The sequence below is a fragment of the Mya arenaria genome, chromosome 6 (assembly GCF_026914265.1).
Source record: "Mya arenaria isolate MELC-2E11 chromosome 6, ASM2691426v1".
NCBI lineage: Eukaryota > Metazoa > Mollusca > Bivalvia > Myida > Myidae > Mya > Mya arenaria.
In genome coordinates, this window is record NC_069127.1 from 69,611,819 (window position 1) to 69,633,969 (window position 22,151).

The 22,151-nt window shown below is 35.0% G+C and overlaps 1 protein-coding gene across 4 annotated transcripts in view; it reads right to left on the reverse strand.

The window, feature by feature from the left end:
* Positions 1 to 22,151, reverse strand: part of LOC128239287 (arrestin domain-containing protein 4-like) — an 80,256-nt gene that overhangs the window by 12,227 nt on the left and 45,878 nt on the right. For all 4 annotated transcript variants that reach the window (XM_052955868.1, XM_052955869.1, XM_052955870.1 and 1 more), the window contains 3 exons: positions 15,621 to 15,731; positions 14,694 to 14,917; positions 7,786 to 7,968 (listed from right to left, as the gene is read on the reverse strand). In XM_052955868.1, the coding sequence (XP_052811828.1) occupies positions 7,786 to 7,968; positions 14,694 to 14,917; positions 15,621 to 15,731 (518 nt within the window). The remainder of the gene's footprint in view (positions 1 to 7,785; positions 7,969 to 14,693; positions 14,918 to 15,620; positions 15,732 to 22,151) is intronic.

Consider the following 22,151-nt stretch of genomic DNA (forward strand, 5'->3'; position numbering starts at 1 on the left):
GAAACCTCCTATAGTTTACGAGATATGCCACGGACAAAACCTAAGCAAGAAAATTAAAAAAGGGCAATAACTCTAAAAATATGGCAGCAAGAGTAACGGTTCTTGTGCACTGCACTTGCCCTCAATGAGATCTATCTAGCTATGAAGTTTCAAGTTGATACCTCTTATATTCTTCAAGGTATGCCCCAAACAAAACTTTAAGCATGAAAATTAACAAAGGGCAATCACTTTAAAACTAAGAAAGCAAGAGTTACTGTTATTGTGCACTGCACTTGCTCTATATGAGATATATCTAGCTATGAAGTTTCAAGTTGATACCTCTTATATTCTTCAAGATATGCCCCGGACAAAACTTTAAGCATGAAAATTAACAAAGGGCAATAACTTTAAAACTAAGAAAGCAAGAGTTACTGTTATTGTGCACTGCACTTGCCCTCAATGAGATCTATCTAGCTATGAAGTTTCAAGTTGATACCTCTTATATTCTTCAAGATATGCCCCGGACAAAACTTTAAGCATGAAAATTAACAAAGGGCAATAATTCTAAAACTAAGAAAGCAAGAGTTAGTGTTATTGTGCACTGCACTTGCCCTCCATGAGATTTATCTACATATGAAGTTTCAAGTTGATAACTCTTATATTCTACAAGATATGCCCCGGACAAAACTTTAAGCATGAAAAATAACAAAGGGCAATAACTCTAAAAATATGGAAGCAAGAGTAACAGTTCTTGTGAACTGCACTTGCCCTCAATTAGATCTATCTACATATGAAGTTTCAAGTTGATACCACTAATAGTTTAGGAGATATACCCCGGACAAGCGAAAATGAGACGCGGACGCCGCCGCCGCCGACAAAAGTAACCCCTATATGTCGTCTTTTCAGGCGACACAAAAATAGATGTACCTACAATTATTTCAAAGACAAATTATTGCTAATTTTTTATGAAGTCTGTGAAATATCATTTGTAGAAGGTGATAAACACATCACTTCTCCGGATTCTAAGATTGCTTATTTAACCAGCATATTAAGTAAAACCTATAAAATATAATATAATTACCAGCATATACTAAAACCATTAAAATTTAGATATAATTACCAGCATAAAGTAAAACCAATCGAATATAGTATAATAACCAGCATATAGTAAAACCTATAAAATATAATACAATACAAAAGATGTTTGCCAAACATAATGCCCCCTCTAAGCACCATATTGTTAGGATTATTTGGACAATTGAATGAAATATGCATGGACTGAAATGACAGCTGATTTGTCATTGACATTGGATGCCCTTGAGACAGTTTTAAGAATATGACCATTCAAAGTGTGAGGATAGTAGATACATTTTTTAATCATTTTCTGATGATGACTGGTATTTGCAGATAAAAATGTATCCTTTTAGCAGCAGGGAATAAGGTGATATGAAGAAAATTTTAATGATGAATGTGAGTTTGAATGTCAAGTTTAAGGGCAATGGGTGCAAGCTTTGTTGAGTTATCACACAGACAAGCTTTTTGCATTCAAAGGTTACTGTGACCTTGACCTTTGATCTGATGATGCCTAAAATCAAAAGAGGTCATCTACTGGTCAGGCCAAACCCCCAAATCAAATTTGAGGGCCATGTGTGCACGCATTGTAGAGTTATCACTCAAACAACCTTTTCACAGTCAAGGTCACTGAGACCTTGACCTTTGACCTGATGGTTCCTAGAATCAATAGGGGTCAACTACTGGTCAGTCCCAGCCTCCATGTCAAGTTTGAAGACCATAGGTTTTGGCAATGTTGAGTTATCACTCGAACAAGCTTTTGACAACCTTTTACCATTAAAGGTCACTGTGACCTTGACCTTGGACCCAATGACCCCTAAAATCAATAGGGGTCATCTACTAGTCAGGCCCAACCTTCATGTCAAAGTTGATGACCATATGTCCAAGAATTGTTAAGTTATCACTCAGACAAGCTCAAATTTCTTCCTAAATATATTATAAGTTCTTTTAAACACTCAAAACTTAAACAAAGTAAATTCCGCAATTTATACCAAAACAAATATAGCGTGCTTTGCTTGATCATGTTATGAAGAACTTTTAAATTGATCAAGAATTTAAGGTCATATGTAATATGTACTACAACACATATATATATATATCTGTTTGATATTGTTCTAATGATTACAACAGGAAATTGCTAAAAACTGTTGCATGTATGGGATCTTTCAAATCAAAATAACAACTATCTTTACCGCTCTTTCAAACAAAATGTGATTAACACAGAATACTCATTAACAATGATATCCAATATTTTTGTAATCTATCTGTTTGGTGGTTTCCCAGATTACTCAATGACAAATGTAAGCATTCTGTATAAACAACTTCATGATTTCAACAAAAAACATTCTCCAGAACTGCGTTCAATCTCTTAAACCTATAAACCAATCATGTTACCTGGTACATTGTATATTTTCTAGTTAATTGCTCAGATAAAATAGTTTGGATAAAACACTTAATCGACACAAGACATCTGGAGCCTGTTAATTCTATAGTCATAATAATGTTTTAGTTATTATTCTAAACTATTATCTGCTTCTTTTCTTTATTTTTCACCCCAAAAGTTTGAACTAAATGAACCATTGTACTTTAAAAAAAATTGATAGACACAAGATAGATAGATAAATAAATTCAAGGCCTTTCTTAAGTGTGAACATAAATTCTTCTAAAAAAAAATGCAACTATTTTTGATAAAACTGTCATTAAATTTTCAAACAACTTATAAACAGATATATGAATTGAACATTGTGATAAAACAGTGATAAATGCATGGCATGGTTTCCATTTTATAAATGCTTGCTTCTTTACAAAGAAATAATATCATGCTATAATTGTCATTTCACACTGGTTTGAACCATGGTAATACAATAGTTTCATTTCTTATTCGTTTAAAGACAATTGTAAAACAAGCTCATACAACATAATATATTAACCATGACTTTCATTGCCACAATGGTTTGCAAGAGTGTCAGGGGCAGTGATTACGAACAGTCTCAAGTCTGAGTTCAGACTCAAGACTCATTATTGCAAAACTTAATTTCATTGTAATTTTCCTTTTATCAGAGCATTGATAGTAAAATTTGCTGAAACATATTGATATTTGAATATTTCACTAATATTTACCTATTTTTTTGTAAAAGAAATGAAAGAAATATGATTTTTCTTCCATTATCAAAATGCTTTTCTGAGTCTGAGTCTAGATTGGACTTCAGACTGTTCGTAATCACGGCCCCAGGTCTTGTGTTGGGAAGAGGAAACCTATTTGTCCATCTTGGCGACAATCAAGCCAACCACATCCACCCAGACCCAGAATTAAATACAGCGGATAGTAAGCAACGATTTCATTTATCACTGCGCAAAACATTGAACCCTTTGTAAAATCAGTTTAATTCACCCCAGATAACATACACAATATCATTTTTCAAAAAAGGAATAATCTGTATTTTATGTTCTTAGTTTAGTTTTTTATGCTGAATGCTGCAGTAGAATGTAATTTCCTTATAACAAACTACAGACATAAATCAAGCATTCACATCAGAAGTTATGTCTACCTTAATGTATAAAGAATATCACTAATTCATCAAAATCATCTATTAAGTACAGAAAAGTTGAGAATACGTCAGTAGGAGACCCAAATGCAATCACGTTCATAAAACATGGAGACCAACTGCAGTATTTCCGTCTCTGCTTTGGTCCCCAAGCAGCAATGTGCATCAATAATTCTTTGCCTATAATATTCTCACAGATGCTTTTTTTATCCTTATTACTCATTTCTTTGGAAGGGAACTTCTGAATTGTAAGGGTGAGAACGTAGCTGTCTAGGTGTCTGTCTCTCACCTAACAGATCTGGGGTACAACACACTACAGCGTGTGAACAGTGTAGTGGTATAGGTGCTGTCTCTCACCTCACAGATCTGGGTAACATTACCCACCAGTGTGTGAGCAATGTAGTGGTATAGGTGTCTGTCTCTCACCTCACAGATCTGGGTAACATGACCCACCAGTGTGTGAGCAGTGTAGTGGTATAGGTGTCTGTCTCTCACCTCACAGATCTGGGGTACATGACCCACCAGTGGTATAGGTGTCTGTCTCTCACCTCACAGATCTGGGGTACATGACCCACCAGTGGTATAGGTGTCTGTCTCTCACCTCACAGATCTGGGTAACATGACCCACCAGTGTGTGAGCAGTGTAGTGGTATAGGTGTCTGTCTCTCACCTCACAGATCTGGGTAACATGACCCACCAGTGTGTGAGCAGTGTAGTGGTATAGGTGTCTGTCTCTCACCTCACAGATCTGGGTAACATGACCCACCAGTGTGTGAGCAGTGTAGTGGTATAGGTGCTGTCTCTCACCTCACAGATCTGGGTAACATGACCCACCAGTGAGCCAGCAGTGTAGTGGTATAGGTGTCTGTCTCTCACCTCACAGATCTGGGTAACATGACCCACCAGTGTGTGAGCAGTGAAGTGGTATAGGTGCTGTCTCTCACCTCACAGATCCGGGTAACATGACCCACCAGTGTGTGAGCTGGGTAGTGGTATAGGTGCTGTCCCTCACCTCACAGATCTGGGGTAACATGACCCACCAGTGTGTGAGCAGTGTAGTGATATGGGTGTCTGTCTCTCACCTCACAGATCTGGGGTACATGACCCACCAGTGTGTGAGCAGTGTAGTGGTATAGGTGCTGTCCCTCACCTCACAGATCTGGGTAACATGACCCATCAGTGGTATAGATGTCTGTCTCTCACCTCACAGATCTGGGTTACATGACCCACCAGTGTGTGAGCAGTGTAGTGATATGGGTGTCTGTCTCTCACCTCACAGATCTGGGTAACATTACCCACCAGTGTGTGAGCAGTGTAGTGGTATAGGTGCTGTCCCTCACCTCACAGATCTGGGTAACATGACCCACCAGTGTGTGAGCAGTGAAGTGGTATAGGTGTCTGTCTCTCACCTCACAGATCTGGGGTACATGACCCACCAGTGGTATAGGTGTCTGTCTCTCACCTCACAGATCTGGGTAACATGACCCACCAGTGGTATAGGTGTCTGTCTCTCACCTCACAGATCTGGGTAACATGACCCACCAGTGTGTGAGCAGTGTAGTGATATAGGTGTCTGTCTCTCACCTCACAGATCTGGGGTACAACAGTCCCTACAGCATGTGAGCAGTGTAGATTTTATAGGTGCGTGTCTCACACAGATCTGGGGTTCAAGACCCACCATTGTCAATCTTCATGGCATAATTGATTTTTTCCCAGGAAACAGACTCAACTTAGATTCTAAAGGCTATTCTTTCTTTCACAATCAATAAAGTTCAAAAACAATCTTCGATCAAAATATAAAAATCTGGTATATCTTGAAATTTATTTGAAATAAAAACTGCCTAAACTTTCTAACAAATATTAGCACAGGTAGCAGTAATGTCTTCTGATAAAAAAGACCAAAATAAGCAAAGAATTATTTGAATCAACAAGAAGTTATGAACTTTCTATTGCAAATAAACAAATAACATTTAACAAACTGATTGCACAAATTAACTATCTCAGACTTCACAACAATTCCTCTGTGTCCCTATCAAAGACACTAGGCCTCAACTGATAGACCAATTTGTTAACATTAGTGTATTCCCAGGGTTCTAAAAACAACTTTTGCCAGCATGAATTAAACCAATCTATCTAGTACAAAACTTTTTTTTCAATTTCTAGGTGTTAGAAAATTTTGTTTTTTTGTGCCACAAGCCATCGGCATTGGTAAAATTTGTACTGTATTAAATGTATGATGTATTTACATGTAGGTATACGTGCACTTTGATTGGTTCATTTTGAAAATAAAGGGACTAGACACCAGATTGTAAGAAAAAAGAAAATTGTCAAAAACGTACATGAAATTGATATCGTTGTGTACTACGCATTGAATCTTACTTACTGATGTAAAACATGCTTATGACATAGGCATCTTTCGCAGTTTCAGCATATTTTTCCAATGCATTGACAACCATGTTAATCCCAGTAAATTTAAAAATAGGGTAGGTATTTGTATCTGAATTAATTATGAGACCTTCAGATGCTAAATATACACACTATAAACTGGGGAACCTGAGATTTAAATTACTGTATGCTCCATTTTTAAATGTGTTAACTCAGCTGAGACAGCGATAAAAAATGTAAAATAATGTGTATTGCTAAACAAGGCTTGTTTTGAGGAAATACTGTATTAGGTTATTTTGGAACAATCTGGTGTCTTGTCCCTTTAAAGATACTAACTGGAATTTGGCTGTCTACTTCTTTGATGTCATCAGTGCACATCATGCAATTAAGACAGAATAAAATCTTTACGGCATGTGAGATAGAATATGGTGAAATGAACCTGGTAGAACCCATTAAAAATTTGTTTACCAATAAAAATAGTGCCTCTTTTAAAAGTCTGCTAGCCCAGATGTTACATCGAACAGAGAACCGGAAAGAAGGGGAGTTAACCAACTGCTTTGTGTAAGCACTTTCGAGGAAGTAAATTGACTTACTCAAAGGCACAATTGATAAATAGTTTGTATAGCATATCACAACTGACTCACAAAAATATGAGTAACCCTAATATTTTTTAACGGTTCCAGTGATTTTTTGATTTTTTTCATTATAGAACTAAGGATTTGGAAGAAAAAACTCCTTAGATCCTGCCTATGTACCCCTTACAATGTTGGATAGGAAACACAAAATAAACTCTCTTTTTTTAAACGTTGCCTAAGTTCTGTTTTTCTCTAGATGTTTATCCTGCTTTTCTTCCCAGATAATCCTGTTTACTTTAAATAATCTTTATAGGATGGCAGTGTTTTTATAGGTTTCTACATTGTGTTTTCTTTGAATTTGCCAAGCTCTCTTCTCTCTAGCACATGACAATTTTCAACAAACAGTCTCATCCCAAGAGAGATATAGAATTTGCCATGAAATAATTCTCAATAAAAATCCACCATTACAACCCGAAAATAACAGGACAAATTTAATTAACAAATGTTTTTTGTAATTAGAAACACATCCTCGAATAGAAACATCAAGGACAAGGTAATAGCTCATCATGAAAGGCTGCTAGACTATTCACAAATATGCAAATTTAAAGCACTTATTACATTAAGGCCAATATGGTTGTCATTTCCTGACTTAAGCCACAGGTAAGTTTCTCTCTAATCATATGATATAACTAAGAAATACTTTAAATACTTCATTTTCATTGAGTTGATTCAAATACATATGTTTATTTTAAACCACTCTTCTTTTAATTTTACTATGAAAATGTAGGAAATTGACATAAATTAAGAAATGACTTAAGGTGTTTTAACACAACCTCAAAACATTAAGACTATGGAACTATACCTCAAAACATTAAGGCTATGAAACTATACCTCAAAACATTAAGACTATGGAACTATACCTCAAAACATTAAGGCTATGGAACTATACCTCAAAACATTAAGGCTATGAAACTATACCTCAAAACATTAAGGCTATGGAACTATACCTCAAAACATTAAGACTATGAAACTATACCTCAAAACATTAAGGCTATGGAACTATACCTCAAAACATTAAGGCTATGAAACTACCTCAAGGAATTAAGGCTATTAACTACCTCATAATATTTTGTCTTAACACTTGTGACCTCCAAACATAAAGGCTATGACATTACCTCAAAATTATATCTTCAAAAAATAATGAGCCAAAAACTATGCCAATCTCATACCTGTATAAGTGAAACTTGTGTTGAACATATTCTTCGGGTTGAGAGGTTCTTAATTTCTGCCCACACCGGTATTGCTTCTTTGATTGCAAACCCTTTCTTGTCCAGTCGTAACGTAGCCGTTACCGTGCCTGCTACGCAGCACCAAGAACCTATAGCTTCGAACGTGTCATTTTCCACTGGCAGCTGTGGGTATCAAAGTATACATGAATAATTATATAATACTTTTGTATATAAATACAGTCTCTTATAGTCAAGCCTTTTGAGCTATAACTGCTAACAAATGCCCTTCTTTTCTGTACTCTAAAAGTATAAAACATATTTATTTTACAACAAGTTGTGAAACAATTTAGTGCAATATCAGCTAATTGGCATTATTTTAGTGTTGCCTGATGATATGAAGTAAATAATAAACCTGGGAAGTAGAGCAATACTCAGCAATTTCTTTGCACTGGCTATTGGCTAACAGCAGGAATTAACTGAGACATTTGATTACCTACTAATGGAATGGATTAAGCCATAATGTTGTAGCTCATTATTAACATGACAGGAATGGAGCTCTGCCTTGTCACTTGTTGCTTAACAGTGGTCACATGTTAAAGGCTTGTCAGTAGTAGTCAAAGACTAATCCATTGGATAATACAACATTGTGCTTTTTTAATTGGTTAAATATAATCCCTTAGTCAATTGAAAGGTTGAATGACAACCAGCATCCTGGTTGCCCAGATCATGCAGTGGTAAGCGCACTGGCTTCTCAACATGGCGACAAGGGTTCAATTCCCAGCCTGGGTGCATCTGAGTTGGGTAAGTGGTCACCAAGTCGGACAAGTGGGTTTTCTCTGAGCATTCTGTTTTCCCCCACAAAAGAGGACCACACTCTCACACAACATTGTGCCAACAAGAGGGACACAATTGTTGTAAAACAATATGTTTAAACTAACTATATCTCTATCTGGGGCCAATATGCATAAAAAATTCCATCGAAAAAAAAAGGGTCTCAGCCTACATTATTTTTCTAAGGTTGCCAGTTTATGTGATTTTGTGATTACTCTCCATGAGATGCTGTATTTATATGATATTTTCCCCTGCTGTAAGCAATAACAAAAGCTATCACACTATAATCTCATTCATAATGAAACTAGATGTTCACTGAAAACTGATACTTCAACTCATGCATTTAGTGACATATAAATTTCTACTGTCTACTATATAAGAAAATAAAATATGGACAATCAGAAAACCTTTTTTCAGCTTACAGTCACACTGACCTTGACCTTTGACCCACTGACCTCAAAATCAATAGGGTTCATCTGCTGGTCATGACCAATAAGCCTACCTAGTATGAGGTCCCTGGGTCAAAGCGTTCTCAAGTTATTGATCGGAAACCGTTTTTCATGTTAAGGTCACACTGACCTTGACCTTTGACCTCAAAATCAATAGGGTTCATCTGCTGGTCATGACCAATACACCTACCAAGTATGAGGTTCCTGGGTCAAAGCGTTCTCAAGTTATTGATCGGAAACCGTTTTTCATGTAAAGGTCACACTGACCTTGACCTTTGACCCACTGACCTCAAAATCAATAGGGTTCATCTGCTGGTCATGACCAATAAGCCTACCTAGTATGAGGTCCCTGGGTCAAAGCGTTCTCAAGTTATTGATCGGAAACCGTTTTTCATGTTAAGGTCACACTGACCTTGACCTTTGACCCACTGACCTCAAAATCAATAGGGTTCATCTGCTGGTCATGACCAATACACCTACCAAGTATGAGGTTCCTGGGTCAAAGCGTTCTCAAGTTATTGATCGGAAACCGTTTTTCATGTAAAGGTCACACTGACCTTGACCTTTGACCCACTGACCTCAAAATCAATAGGGTTCATCTGCTGGTGATGACCAATACACATACCAAGTATGAGGTCCCTCGGTCAAAGCGTTCTCAAGTTATTGATCGGAAACCATTTGGTATTCCGACCGACCGACCGACAGACAGACAGACCGACCGACCGACATGTGCAAAACAATATACCCCACTTTTTTCAAAAGGGGGCATAATAAACCAAATACACTCCTATAATAAACCATTGCAAAATTGCCAGTTATAAAACTGTTGTCTGCCTCTTTCGTTTCTGATGCTGCCAACATCAATATTCACCAAACCCATAAAACTTTTCATCATGATCATCATCTTGATTTGCTATCAAACATATGACAGATATTGCATTTTCTGATTATCACTTCAATCTGAGTGATCAGGCAAATTATAGTATCCAAGAAAAACACAAAGGGTAATGAATCCTGACACACAACATGCAAGGGACTGATAAGCATCTGGCTGTAGTACTTGATATGGAAACATTATTAGTTATTGGCAGAGAAAACCTCTTAATTATTAGCACATCAAAACAGACACACAAAAAATCTGCTCAAAAACTTGTTTACAACTGCAAAACATAATAACTACTTGTTCTGGTAACTGATTCACTGTAGCATCCAGTGTAATGGCCCATTTTCTTTCATGCTTTACGATGAAATATGGGGTTTTAACAGTGAAATAACAACAGTGAAAATATCAATTTGATATTTTCACTGCAAAATAAGGAGTGAAAATATCAATTTTCAGAACTACTTTTAAATTCCTTTGTTGTAACATGTACTTGCCTTGGTCAAAACAGAACACTGGACTTCAGTAAATTATGTCAAAAAAGGTTAAAAAAATAAAGAAATATTTTATAAATTTAAATAAATATATAATTGGAAATTAACAACTTACCGTTTATTACCGGTTATCCCGTTTATCAAACATTTTACTGATCTTTGAAGCTGAATGTTCGAACATTTGCTTTCATTCCAAACAAATTACAGACAAAAACAACTGTTCGAACAAAAATAAATTTTTATAGCATCGATCAAATGTATTTTGAACTGTTAACCGTTGTAGTACGTAAAATGAGCTTCCTGGAGAATTCATACAACAATTTACAGATAGATCCGAAATTTTTTTCCCCACCCACATCTCAAAATGTGTCAACAAACTAGCGTGGCATTTACTCTTCTGGAAAACAAACATTTTAAAGCGAAACAGACTGGTCTCTGACAGTAAGATGACTATATTAACTTACTAAAAACACGCGTATATGCAGTCTTAAACTAAGAAGAATGGTTAAAATCCAATGAGTATCCACATTTGTTTTGCTAACACATCTGACCTTCCAAATTTTCATTCTATAAATAGCGGCGTAGTAATTTGGTTAAAATAAAAAGTGTTTTCAATTTCACTCGTGATCATAAAAAAACTACATTTTCACTCGTGGCTTCGCCACTCGTGAAAATATGTTTTTCTATGACACTCGTGAAATAAATAGAGGATATTTGTTTATTTCAGTGTAAGATCGTATTTTATTTCACGAGTGTCATAGAAAAACATATTTTCACGAGTGGCGAAGCCACGAGTGAAAATGTAGTTTTTTTTTTATGATCACGAGTGAAATTAAATACGATCTTACACTGAAATAAACAAATTTTCTGTTTCTTTTATGCTTATTTTCGTAGTTTTATTTGCTTTTTTATTTATTTCTGAATTACCCCCTTTTTTGAAAAGGGTGGGCTTTACGCCGCTACCCGTGGGGCGCCCCTCATGCATAATTATAGCTGTCAACTTTTTTACTTTCGGTTTGCTGAGAAATAGTTCTCTGCTATTCATTCTTATAGCTAATAATATTCGCTCGTTTTTTATTGCAAAGCTTTATGAACAGTAAAAATGAGGTATTATTAGTGCACAAATGTTCCAAAAAATAATGAAAACACTTTTTATTTTAACCAAATTACTACGCCGCTATTTATAGAATGAAAATTTGGAAGGTCAGATGTGTTAGCAAAACAAATGTGGATACTCATTGGATTTTAACCATTCTTCTTAGTTTAAGACTGCATATACGCGTGTTTTTAGTAAGTTAATATAGTCATCTTACTGTCAGAGACCAGTCTGTTTCGCTTTAAAATGTTTGTTTTCCAGAAGAGTAAATGCCACGCTAGTTTGTTGACACATTTTGAGATGTGGGTGGGGAAAAAAATTTCGGATCTATCTGTAAATTGTTGTATGAATTCTCCAGGAAGCTCATTTTACGTACTACAACGGTTAACAGTTCAAAATACATTTGATCGATGCTATAAAAATTTATTTTTGTTCGAACAGTTGTTTTTGTCTGTAATTTGTTTGGAATGAAAGCAAATGTTCGAACATTCAGCTTCAAAGATCAGTAAAATGTTTGATAAACGGGATAACCGGTAATAAACGGTAAGTTGTTAATTTCCAATTATATATTTATTTAAATTTATAAAATATTTCTTTATTTTTTTAACCTTTTTTGACATAATTTACTGAAGTCCAGTGTTCTGTTTTGACCAAGGCAAGTACATGTTACAACAAAGGAATTTAAAAGTAGTTCTGAAAATTGATATTTTCACTCCTTATTTTGCAGTGAAAATATCAAATTGATATTTTCACTGTTGTTATTTCACTGTTAAAACCCCATATTTCATCGTAAAGCATGAAAGAAAATACGATCTTACACTGAAATAAACAAATATCCTCTATTTATTCCCACATAAGAAAACACCCTTTCTTAAGAATTGATGGTTCTTGCTCTTGCATGCTGTGTCTTTTTTTCTCACTCATTCCAAATGCTAAAATATATATTATTTTCTCAAATGTGAAAATAAAATTCCAATTTTATGCTGTTTTGTTCAATACATTTTTTTGAGGATAAGTTAGGGTTTCTTTAAAGCTGCACTCCCACAGATTGACAGTTTTGACATTTTCATATAATTTTGTCTCAGAATCAGCCGATTTTGGCATCAATGTCTTCCAATCAGTCATATAAATATTTTAAAGATACCTCAGAATAAAACAGATCTCAATTGTTTGAAATATGGCCGAAAAATTCAATTTTCTTAAAGCGATAGTAACGCTTTATGCCAGTAACACTTGATACACCCTAAAACATCAATTTTCGACTATAAATGTGAAAAACTGTGATCTAATTTTTAGTCAGCCTTCTAATTTCACTGGTTTCCAGACATTCAAGCCAAAAAAGGCTCATTCCAAGCCAAAAAATTAAAAAAAGTTGTCATAACTGTCAATCTGTGAGAGTGCAGCTCGAAATAAACAAACTTTAATTCTGTCTTTTTTGTTTTCTGTCATTTTTCTGTGCTAACAAATATTTTGATGAAAAATCAACAGACAGACAGGCGGACGGGATGGATGGGACGGTTGGATAGTTAATTGTAGGTTGATTTTTAAGTTATTTATGATCTAATTTACGTGTTATATGTAGTAACAACGCATGTTTTGCTTGTCTAGAACTGTGTGTAAAGTATTTGCAAGCTATATTTTAATAAAACTTCAACAAACTTCAACAAAAACAATGCTATATCTTTCTGCCTTGTACCTATAGGGATACACTTTATGCTGTGCAGTGAACCCAGCTTGATATATTTCTAATGGAGACAAATATTTAGGTTTGGTCCAATAAGGGGACAGAAATACATTTTTGTACCAACTTATTATTTTGAAATGTACAAAATGACAGTGGTTAAGGTAAACTGCTGTAAACCTGTTTATCCTTCAATGAAATAAATCTGGATTTCACAACACAGAAGTACAGGCTATTAACTCTGAATTGTATCTCTGATTTATTTTTAAAACACCCTGCAGGAAAGTTATTCAATCTTCAAAACAGCGCATCAACAGGTTTATTTTTACCCTTGCACAAAAGTTCAGATTAAAAATTTAATCCCAAAATATATCATTTTTACTATAACAATATTTAGACATTAGCAATAAACTCAGCAGAGATATCTATATCAGGGAATGAATGCCACATTCTTCTGTTCAAGGAATGAAAATAAAATGAAACTGAATTTCTTTTCACAAGAATGTAATGAAATGAGAATTGAATAAGTTGAAAAAAGAAAAAAAGAGAATGATTTTCTATCTTAACTTCTCCAATGATTTATCTGAATGAAGATTTTAATTAGCTTTAAAGCTGCACTCTCACAGATGTACCATTTTTACAACATTTTTATTTTTTGTCATGGAAAGAGCAAATTTTTGCGTAAATATCTGCAAACCAATGATAAAAGATAGCTGACAAAAGATCATATGGCAGATTTTTATATTTCTGTTCAAAAATTAATGTTTTATGCCTTAAACCATTACTAACGGTTTAAGAAAAATGGATAAAAGATCAATTTTTGAACTTAAATATATAAATCTGCGATCTATTTTTTTGTCAGCAGTCTTATATAACTGATAACTAATACAATGGATTTTCGCAAAAAATGGCTCGTTCCAAGACAAAAAACAAAAAAGTTGTCAAAACATTCAATCTGTGAGAGTGCAGCTTTAAAAAGTTATAAATGGGCAAATGATTGCTAAAATATGCCTGTTTGAGCTCACACTTACCAAACCTGTTAATAAACGATGAGCCCCAACAAGACATTTACCTAGATGTACTTGACCAAAGACTAAAAATATGGCTTTAAGATTGTTAACAAAGATTTTTCTGCTATTATACTTCAACTTGGTGCTCAGCGGAGAGCAAACGACTGAACTCTTTTTAGTTTAAACTTGATATATTTTACAATGATTGTGAAGAATTTAGCTATGATTATTATATGCTTATACAAAGTCATTCTCGTTGGCACGATGTTGCTTGAGAGTGTGGTCTTGTGTTGTGGGAGAAACCAGAGTACCCGGAGAAAACCCGCTTGTCTAGCATGGTGTACACTAACCAAACTCACAGCGCTGAGGCCAAGAATTGAACCAGGTTTGCCTTGGTGAGAAGCGAGTGCGCTAACCACTGCGCTAACCGGACATCTTGAGAACTCTTTTTAATTATTATATCTCACCGAAGCATCCGGTTCTTTGTTGAGGTCAAGGTTAGATATGACAGCGAACTTGCTCGTCCTCTCATGATGAGGCCCACCAGGGGTGGTTATCGTCATACGAACATAGTAGCGCAGGCGTCCGTGCTTCCCTTTGAAAGACGAGGGTAGTTTGGCAGGGAGAGTAAACTCGAACGGGAAGTAATGAGACCCAGCATGTAGCAGATCGTCACTGCAGTCCTTGTCTCCTAAAAATAGTAGGAAACAAAAGCAACTGAGATTGGTTTTTCTTCTATATCTTTATCAGTTTATATAGATTTAACCATGATCAGTTCCATGCAGCAAACTTTATGGGGCTCCAATGAAATATCTTTGCTGATGATCATATTTTAAAATCAAACTATTGAATATGTCTTTCCATTGACAAATAAAAGTGATCTGAACAAAACAACTCCTATAGAGCCTCAGTGAATGGAAACAAATGCAGTTAATTCATGAGGACATTCTTATTTCTAGTAAAACCATGCAATCAATTCAACATGAATTGGTGCCAGATAAATAACAGAGTTTTAAAAAGTATAACAGTGTATTTAACCACTTTGAAATGGTGGCGATAGGGGAAAAATAGCGTTGTTTTGGCAAAAAGGAGAATTATACTAACATGATTCATGTAACTTGTATTCAAATCTTTTGTTCAACAAACCTTTGGACATATTCATGAATCACATTATAGTGCTGCAATTGCTAAAATATAATGCCCTTCAATTTTTTTTATATTTTTAAACAGATTTTTTTACCTTGGCAGGAAAAAAATATTTACATTTTCAAGAGGGGAATGAATCTGAATTTCGCCCCAAAAACTGGCAAAAAAAGACATACTGTATTATGACAATACAATTTTAAATAAGTAACCATCTGGGTATCAAGAGAAGAGCTAACAGCCACACAAACCTTTGATGGGAAGGACAGTGGTGTAGTTGAACACTTCTTCATCTGAGGCCTGGATATCACTCGATGTCATCCATTCAACCTTTGCCTCCCCAATGGCCTCCAGACATACACCTGCAATAGATTATACAGTTTTAACTTTCTTTGATTATTTTCATGAATAGTAATTTATATAATTTCAAGTGAGAAGACAGCTTTTAGCTGATGTGTCACTCGCCCTCGGGTGCGTTTTAGGGTGCTGGTGTCCATTTAAGGAGTTCATGAGAAGGTTATCCTTATGAACCCTTAAAACCAAATGAAAGGTATAGCCACCATGCCCTTTCAGTGGTTTATGATTTAGGTCTGCATGCTGAATAAGATGACCAAGGGATTATTTGTTCTACAACTGAAGAATTTACTTTATACCAATTTCTTTAAGCCTGACTTTGAAGAAAGCTGAGAGCTTGGAGAATCACTCTTGAGTCCAATAGAGTGATTCTGTTTCCAGGGTTGGACCATGGCAGTTACTGGTGTCCATTGTGAGAACTATAATGAGAATGTACCCCTAGTGGGGATTGAACCCACAACCTCTGGGATGAGAGGCGGACACCTATACCACTAGACATGCATTCGTACCCGCAATACTGAAGTTATTGCTTTACAATTTGTCAAAAATAATTATATCTTATACATAAATTAATAATTGCAATAGTGCAAGAAAACTTGGTTGCCATTTAAGAAATTATTTCCTCAAAAATATCATAACTTTCTTCAAACAAATTGCAACATAGAGACTTTATAACATAGTCTACAAATATATTACATAGACAAACCCTATAATAATGTATTGATGTTTCTGCCTGAATCTGACATCAGTAAAGATAGATGGCCCCATAATGCAGAAATTGTCAAATTAATCAGTCTTGCGTTGCACAAATCAGAAATTATCTGTGAAGAATTCAATTTGTACAATTGCGGCAGTCCCCTTGATCAATGACGTAAGTATAACCTCTACAGAGCACAACTAAGAAGTCTGCAATATAAATTGCTTTGAGACAAATCTAGTCTTTGATTCAAAGACATTTCAAGGCAGTGGATCTATTGAATCTGTCTTTAAGATAAGATAAGCCAAAGGAAGCCATGGTTTTTTTTCAAATATCAGCAACAAATGTGGTAACCAGTAAGTGCTAACATAATTTCTGGAGATAACATAATATACTCCTGGTATCAGTTGTAAGTCAATAAGTGTAGAAATACTGTCACCACAATTAATGTAAACAAAAAAGGATTAACACCAATTAAACATTAGTTATAATAAGTCAATAGGTATAGCAATAATTGTAATAAATATAAGTACAGTGGAAACTCACTAAACCGGATCTCCACAAAACCACCGAATCCTCGGGATACCGGACTTTTTTCAGAGTCCCGGTTTTCCCCTTCTATTTTCAATGTAAAATAATCCCTACAAAACTGGAACCTTGGAATTCCGGTTGCCGGACAAAAAATCGAGAAAATTTGTTAGTTGTCAACGTAATTTTACCTCACAAAACCGGACGTATATTTGTTCAAACATGTCAAAATGATTTTGTGTAATAGGAATTCGCGAATCGCGTGTCACTTTGTCACTTTGTTTTGACAGCCGATGCGTCGTTCAATATTGCACCTGTGATGTTGTGTTAACTCGATAATCGATAATGATGATTGCGCTGTGGATTGACTGCCGCGCGATAATCAAACGATAATCAAACTTGTGAAAAGAAAATTGATTGAAACATTAATTTGTTTGTTGCAGAAAGTAAAGAACTAGAAATGGTTATTAAGTGATCAATTTGGAGGGTTGTTTTATCTAAAGACTTTTATGATTGAATCAAATTAGAGTGTTGCGTTAATTAAACTATCAAACATACTTAACAAGCATTAAATTACGCGAGTTGTTTTATTTTAAGACTTGGAAAAAAGATGATTGTAAAAACGCAGAAATGTTTAATTATGTTTATCACTTTTGCATGTGCTTTAATCATGTCTCAACCTCCGTCTAAACGTCGACTTCCCTTTAAAGGTTAACTCAGTTAATATTTTGAGTAAACTTACTCCTTACATCAAATCCTCACTAAACTGGAATCCTCACTAAACTGGAAATTTTGCAAAGTCCGGACCTTGTCCGGTTTAGTGAGTTTCCACTGTACTACAAATTAATTTTACAGACATCCTGCGTAAGCTACTTATATGTTGGATGGGCACATGTGAAAATATATTGACAATTGCAGCTTGAGCTGCAGTTATCTAAAATGTGAACATTTTTAGAATGGATTTAAACACATATGGATAATTCAGTGAAAACATGTCAGATTTTTTTTAAGTATCACAACCAGTATATAAGTGAACTCAATTATTCAAGCCCAAAATATGTGGGCCTTCTATCATTGCTACAATGGACAGATCGATTGACTCTTGCAACATGAGTGTACCAAGTTTCATACCAATATTTGAATGTTTCAGTTGAGGCCAAATTAAGGTTAGAGAAAATAAACAGAGAAGATATAAAACTGTTTACTCAAAATCTTTCTCAAAATAATAATTACTAACATTAAGAAACATAAAGCCTTTATTACATTGTCAACAAATATAAATTACCTTAGATGAAACGTGTAATAACGTATTGATATTTCAGCCTGAATCTGAAATCAGTTCAGATAAATGCCCCTGAAATGCAGATATTGTCAAATACATCAGTCTGATGTTGCACAAATTTGTGCAAATGCAGGCAGTCCCCAAGATGAATGACATAAAGTCAAACCCTTGCAACAAAAATCTAAGAAGCCAGCAAGATAAATTGCTTCCAAACAAATCCATCCCTTGATTTAAAGACATTTCAAAAAAAATTTCTAGTGCTTCTTGCTATTAAAATAGATTAATGGCAACTGGATGTCAGGTTTTCATATATCAGCTAAAAAACATGGGTACCAATGGGTGCTTACATGATATTTGGGAACGGAATACAAGAAGTTCTGGTATCGGATATAAGGCAATAATAATTCAGCCACATTGTGTATGAAAAAAATAACCACAAATTAATTTTACAGAGATTCTCTATAGTGCATACATTGGACAAGCACTGAATGTCATTATCAGGGTTCAACAAGTCAGAATTATGAGTAGAAATCAGAACCCTAAGAGTCATGAACATCATTTTTCAGGCTTCCCACTGACAAAATCAGTAACTTTATCGACAAAACTGATAATGTTGTCATAGCAAAACATATCTTGATGGACAGCAATGCACTTGAGTTTTCCATGTCTGTGGACAGACTAACTCTAATTGGAAAAAAAAATCCAACTGGGAAGCAAACCTGTTTGACCTATGAACATGATTTAGGAGTTTATAAACTGGTACAAAACTATCTTAGCACTCAAAGATCTTGTACTTGCACTTCATCACCCACCCAAAGTCAAGCAGCTTTTACACTGATCAGGAATCAGCCCTTACAAAATGATTTTTTAAATACTAAAACTTTTACTAACAATTATTTTTACCGTAGGCCTAAAAAAAACCATTTGGTTTGGGTTACCTGCCCCTACCTACGAAATAGGCGCCGACTCGCCGAGTGAGTTGGTAAAAAAGAAAAAAAAGTTCTGTGTTTAAATATGTAGTTTAAAACCTTTCAAGCTTTATTCAGAATATAACCTTAACACCTTATAAGCAAAATGACAATTACGTTCTTATATAAAGTCTTATAAAAAATAAAAATAAAAAGCCTACCTACCCTACCCGTTTTTGATGTAATCTAAGCAAACCAATTTTTTTTGGCCTTAGTCAGAGGGTCATTGTAAGTCAGTCAGCTCAACAAAGGTATTAGATGCAAAAGGCTAGTACTTTCTCTAATTAATTTGAATTACTGAAGCTTTCCTTACAATATAAATGTGTTCATGATCCTTTACAACTTCAAGTGGCATTAGGAGACAGAAGTCTTAGGCCATGTGCTTGACAACTTGATCGGGATAAATGCTAATAAACATCCTTTATAATCCCTCAAAAGCAGTCTAAGTCATAAGAAATAGGTTACAATTCACAATAACATTACAATCCTAATTACTTATCTCTCTCCTCCTTCTTCAGCACTTGTTTGTAATGGGTCGGAGTATCATTGACATCAATGTTGCATTACAGAAGAAGAAGAAGCAGCATACTTTCTTGTTTTTTGGATTAATTCCATCCATTCTGCTGTGTGCACATTATTACATCATAATGTCAATGACCTAAGACACAGACAGATTGGCATGAAAGTTACAAATGATATCTTTTTTCAACCACTGAAACTGTCTCAGCCATGCATCTACATTTCCTTTGTAACAGGTGTAAAGGTTTCATCAACCTATTGCTACTGGTCACACACTACTAAATATTTTCCCCATATATTCTTTAGACAAATGACCAATTTACATGCAAAATATCACTAATTTCTAGTGCGTCCATACCATATATGAGAGAAAGTTCCACATGTGTACTTATCAACATTAAACAATGTTAGAAAAAAGTTGTGTTTCATACAAGAAGAATATAATTAGTTGCAATTTCAACATATCTTTACTGATGACAATGCCTTGTTTTATATTTGTAAAGGGTCATGCAATGAAGCTACCTGTAAAGTTTCATTGAATTTTGCCTGGTAGTTTCAGAGAATATTTTTAAAGCAAAATAGTAAGTCGGCCATTTTGTTGTTGTTGTTGTTGATCAATCTCAATGCCTTGTTGTACTTTTGTAGAGGGTCATGCAATGAAGCTTCCTGTAAAGTTTCAGTGAATTTGGCCTGGTAGTTTTAGAGGAGGTGTTTTTTTAAAGCAAAACAGGGGGTCAGCCATTTTGCTGTTGTTGTTGCTGTTGTTGTTGATCAATCAGGACCCATTGTTGTATTTTTGAGAGGGTCACCCGAGGGAGCTTCCTGTAAAGTTTCATTGAATTTGGAGTGGTAGTTTCAGAGGAGATGGGGGTTTTTTAAGCTAAACAGGAAGTCAGCCATTTTGTTGTTGCCGCTGTTGTTGTTGTTGATCAATTGTGACCCCATGTGGTATTTTTGTAGAGGGTCACCCAAGGAAGCTTCCTGTGAATTTGGCCAGTTAGTTTCAGATGAGATTTTTTAAGCAATTGTTGATGGACGGACAGACTGACATCAGTCCCGACAGACAGACGGACTGATGGACGGAAGACGGACAAAAACCGATCTGGTGAGCTAAAAAATAGAACAAAGTCATATTTAAGTGCATTTTATTGGTTGATAGGCAACAATTTGAGCAAAGACATACTTTGAGACGTTCTTTCATTGCAGTGACTTTTAATGATGCAAATGAAAGTTTAATACTTTTTTACAAATTAATCTGACTTGAAAGCCATAATGGGCTGGTTTAATGGACACCAGCTGTATTGGATCTATATCGCTTGGTTGTAATACATCTTGGTCTTTTAGCAAAATTTGTTACATATCAATTAAGCGTTAATTTGTGTTTATTCAAAATGCTCCAGCACATTTTGCATAAATGAATGAAGTCAAATTACTCTGAACATTTACTATGGTGATAATTAAAAAAGTCCAACTTCAAATGTTTTATATTTGTAAACATTTGCTGAACATTTACAGCATTCTGGAAGTATTATGTAAGACAAGTTTAGAATGGTGAAAGAAAGTTTTAGTGCTGTACAAAATTAATCCCAAGGACTTACAAAGCACATTTATTTCTGGCAAATGTAATTACCTTAATTAGAACAAGGCTCATTTATTAAATTAGTGTTTTAGATCACTTTCTTTCCATACCATTTGTGTAGAATAAAATTGCCTTTATACACAAAAAAATGAAGTATTCGTCTTTTGCTTTCGCGGCATGGAACTCTGACAAATGCAGTCACAATACTGCCTTCAATGTACATGCAATAAAATGTATTATGCAAAAGCTACAACCTTAAAAGGTGCATTAAACCAATTTCTTAAATTTTGGGTAAAATCTTCAATTTGAGCTGCAGATATATTGAATTTCAATTGATCAAACAAACATGTGGATGGTTTTCCAATACATTTCCTCTGATGTACAAGACTGATGGTGCCAGAGGAAACATTTAAAACACAAATGTGAATCCTCTGTGCAACAATAAAACACAAGAATAAAACACCAGTACACTCATTATAGCTTTAAATTGTGCACAAAAGGCATATCTCACTGTTTATAATTAGTTTCAGTGTGCAGAAATCATTAATTTCAAAACAGGCTATTGATGACAATGCAAAGAATTGCTGAATTATACAGTCAAATTCAAATCAATTTAAGTCACCTTAAGTAAGGTATTTAGGTTTCAAATGAATGTTTAAGGTCAACAATGCATATTTTCTTCTTTGCTAGAAATATATAGCCTGTGAAAATGGAGACCAATTGCTGAGGTTCAAGAAAGCACAAGACAACACAAAAACAAGCTAAATCTGATCCCAAAATTAGACAACTATCCACAAACTCATGCTTCTGATGGTACAATAGTCATGTTAGACCCATTTGTGATGAGAATACATG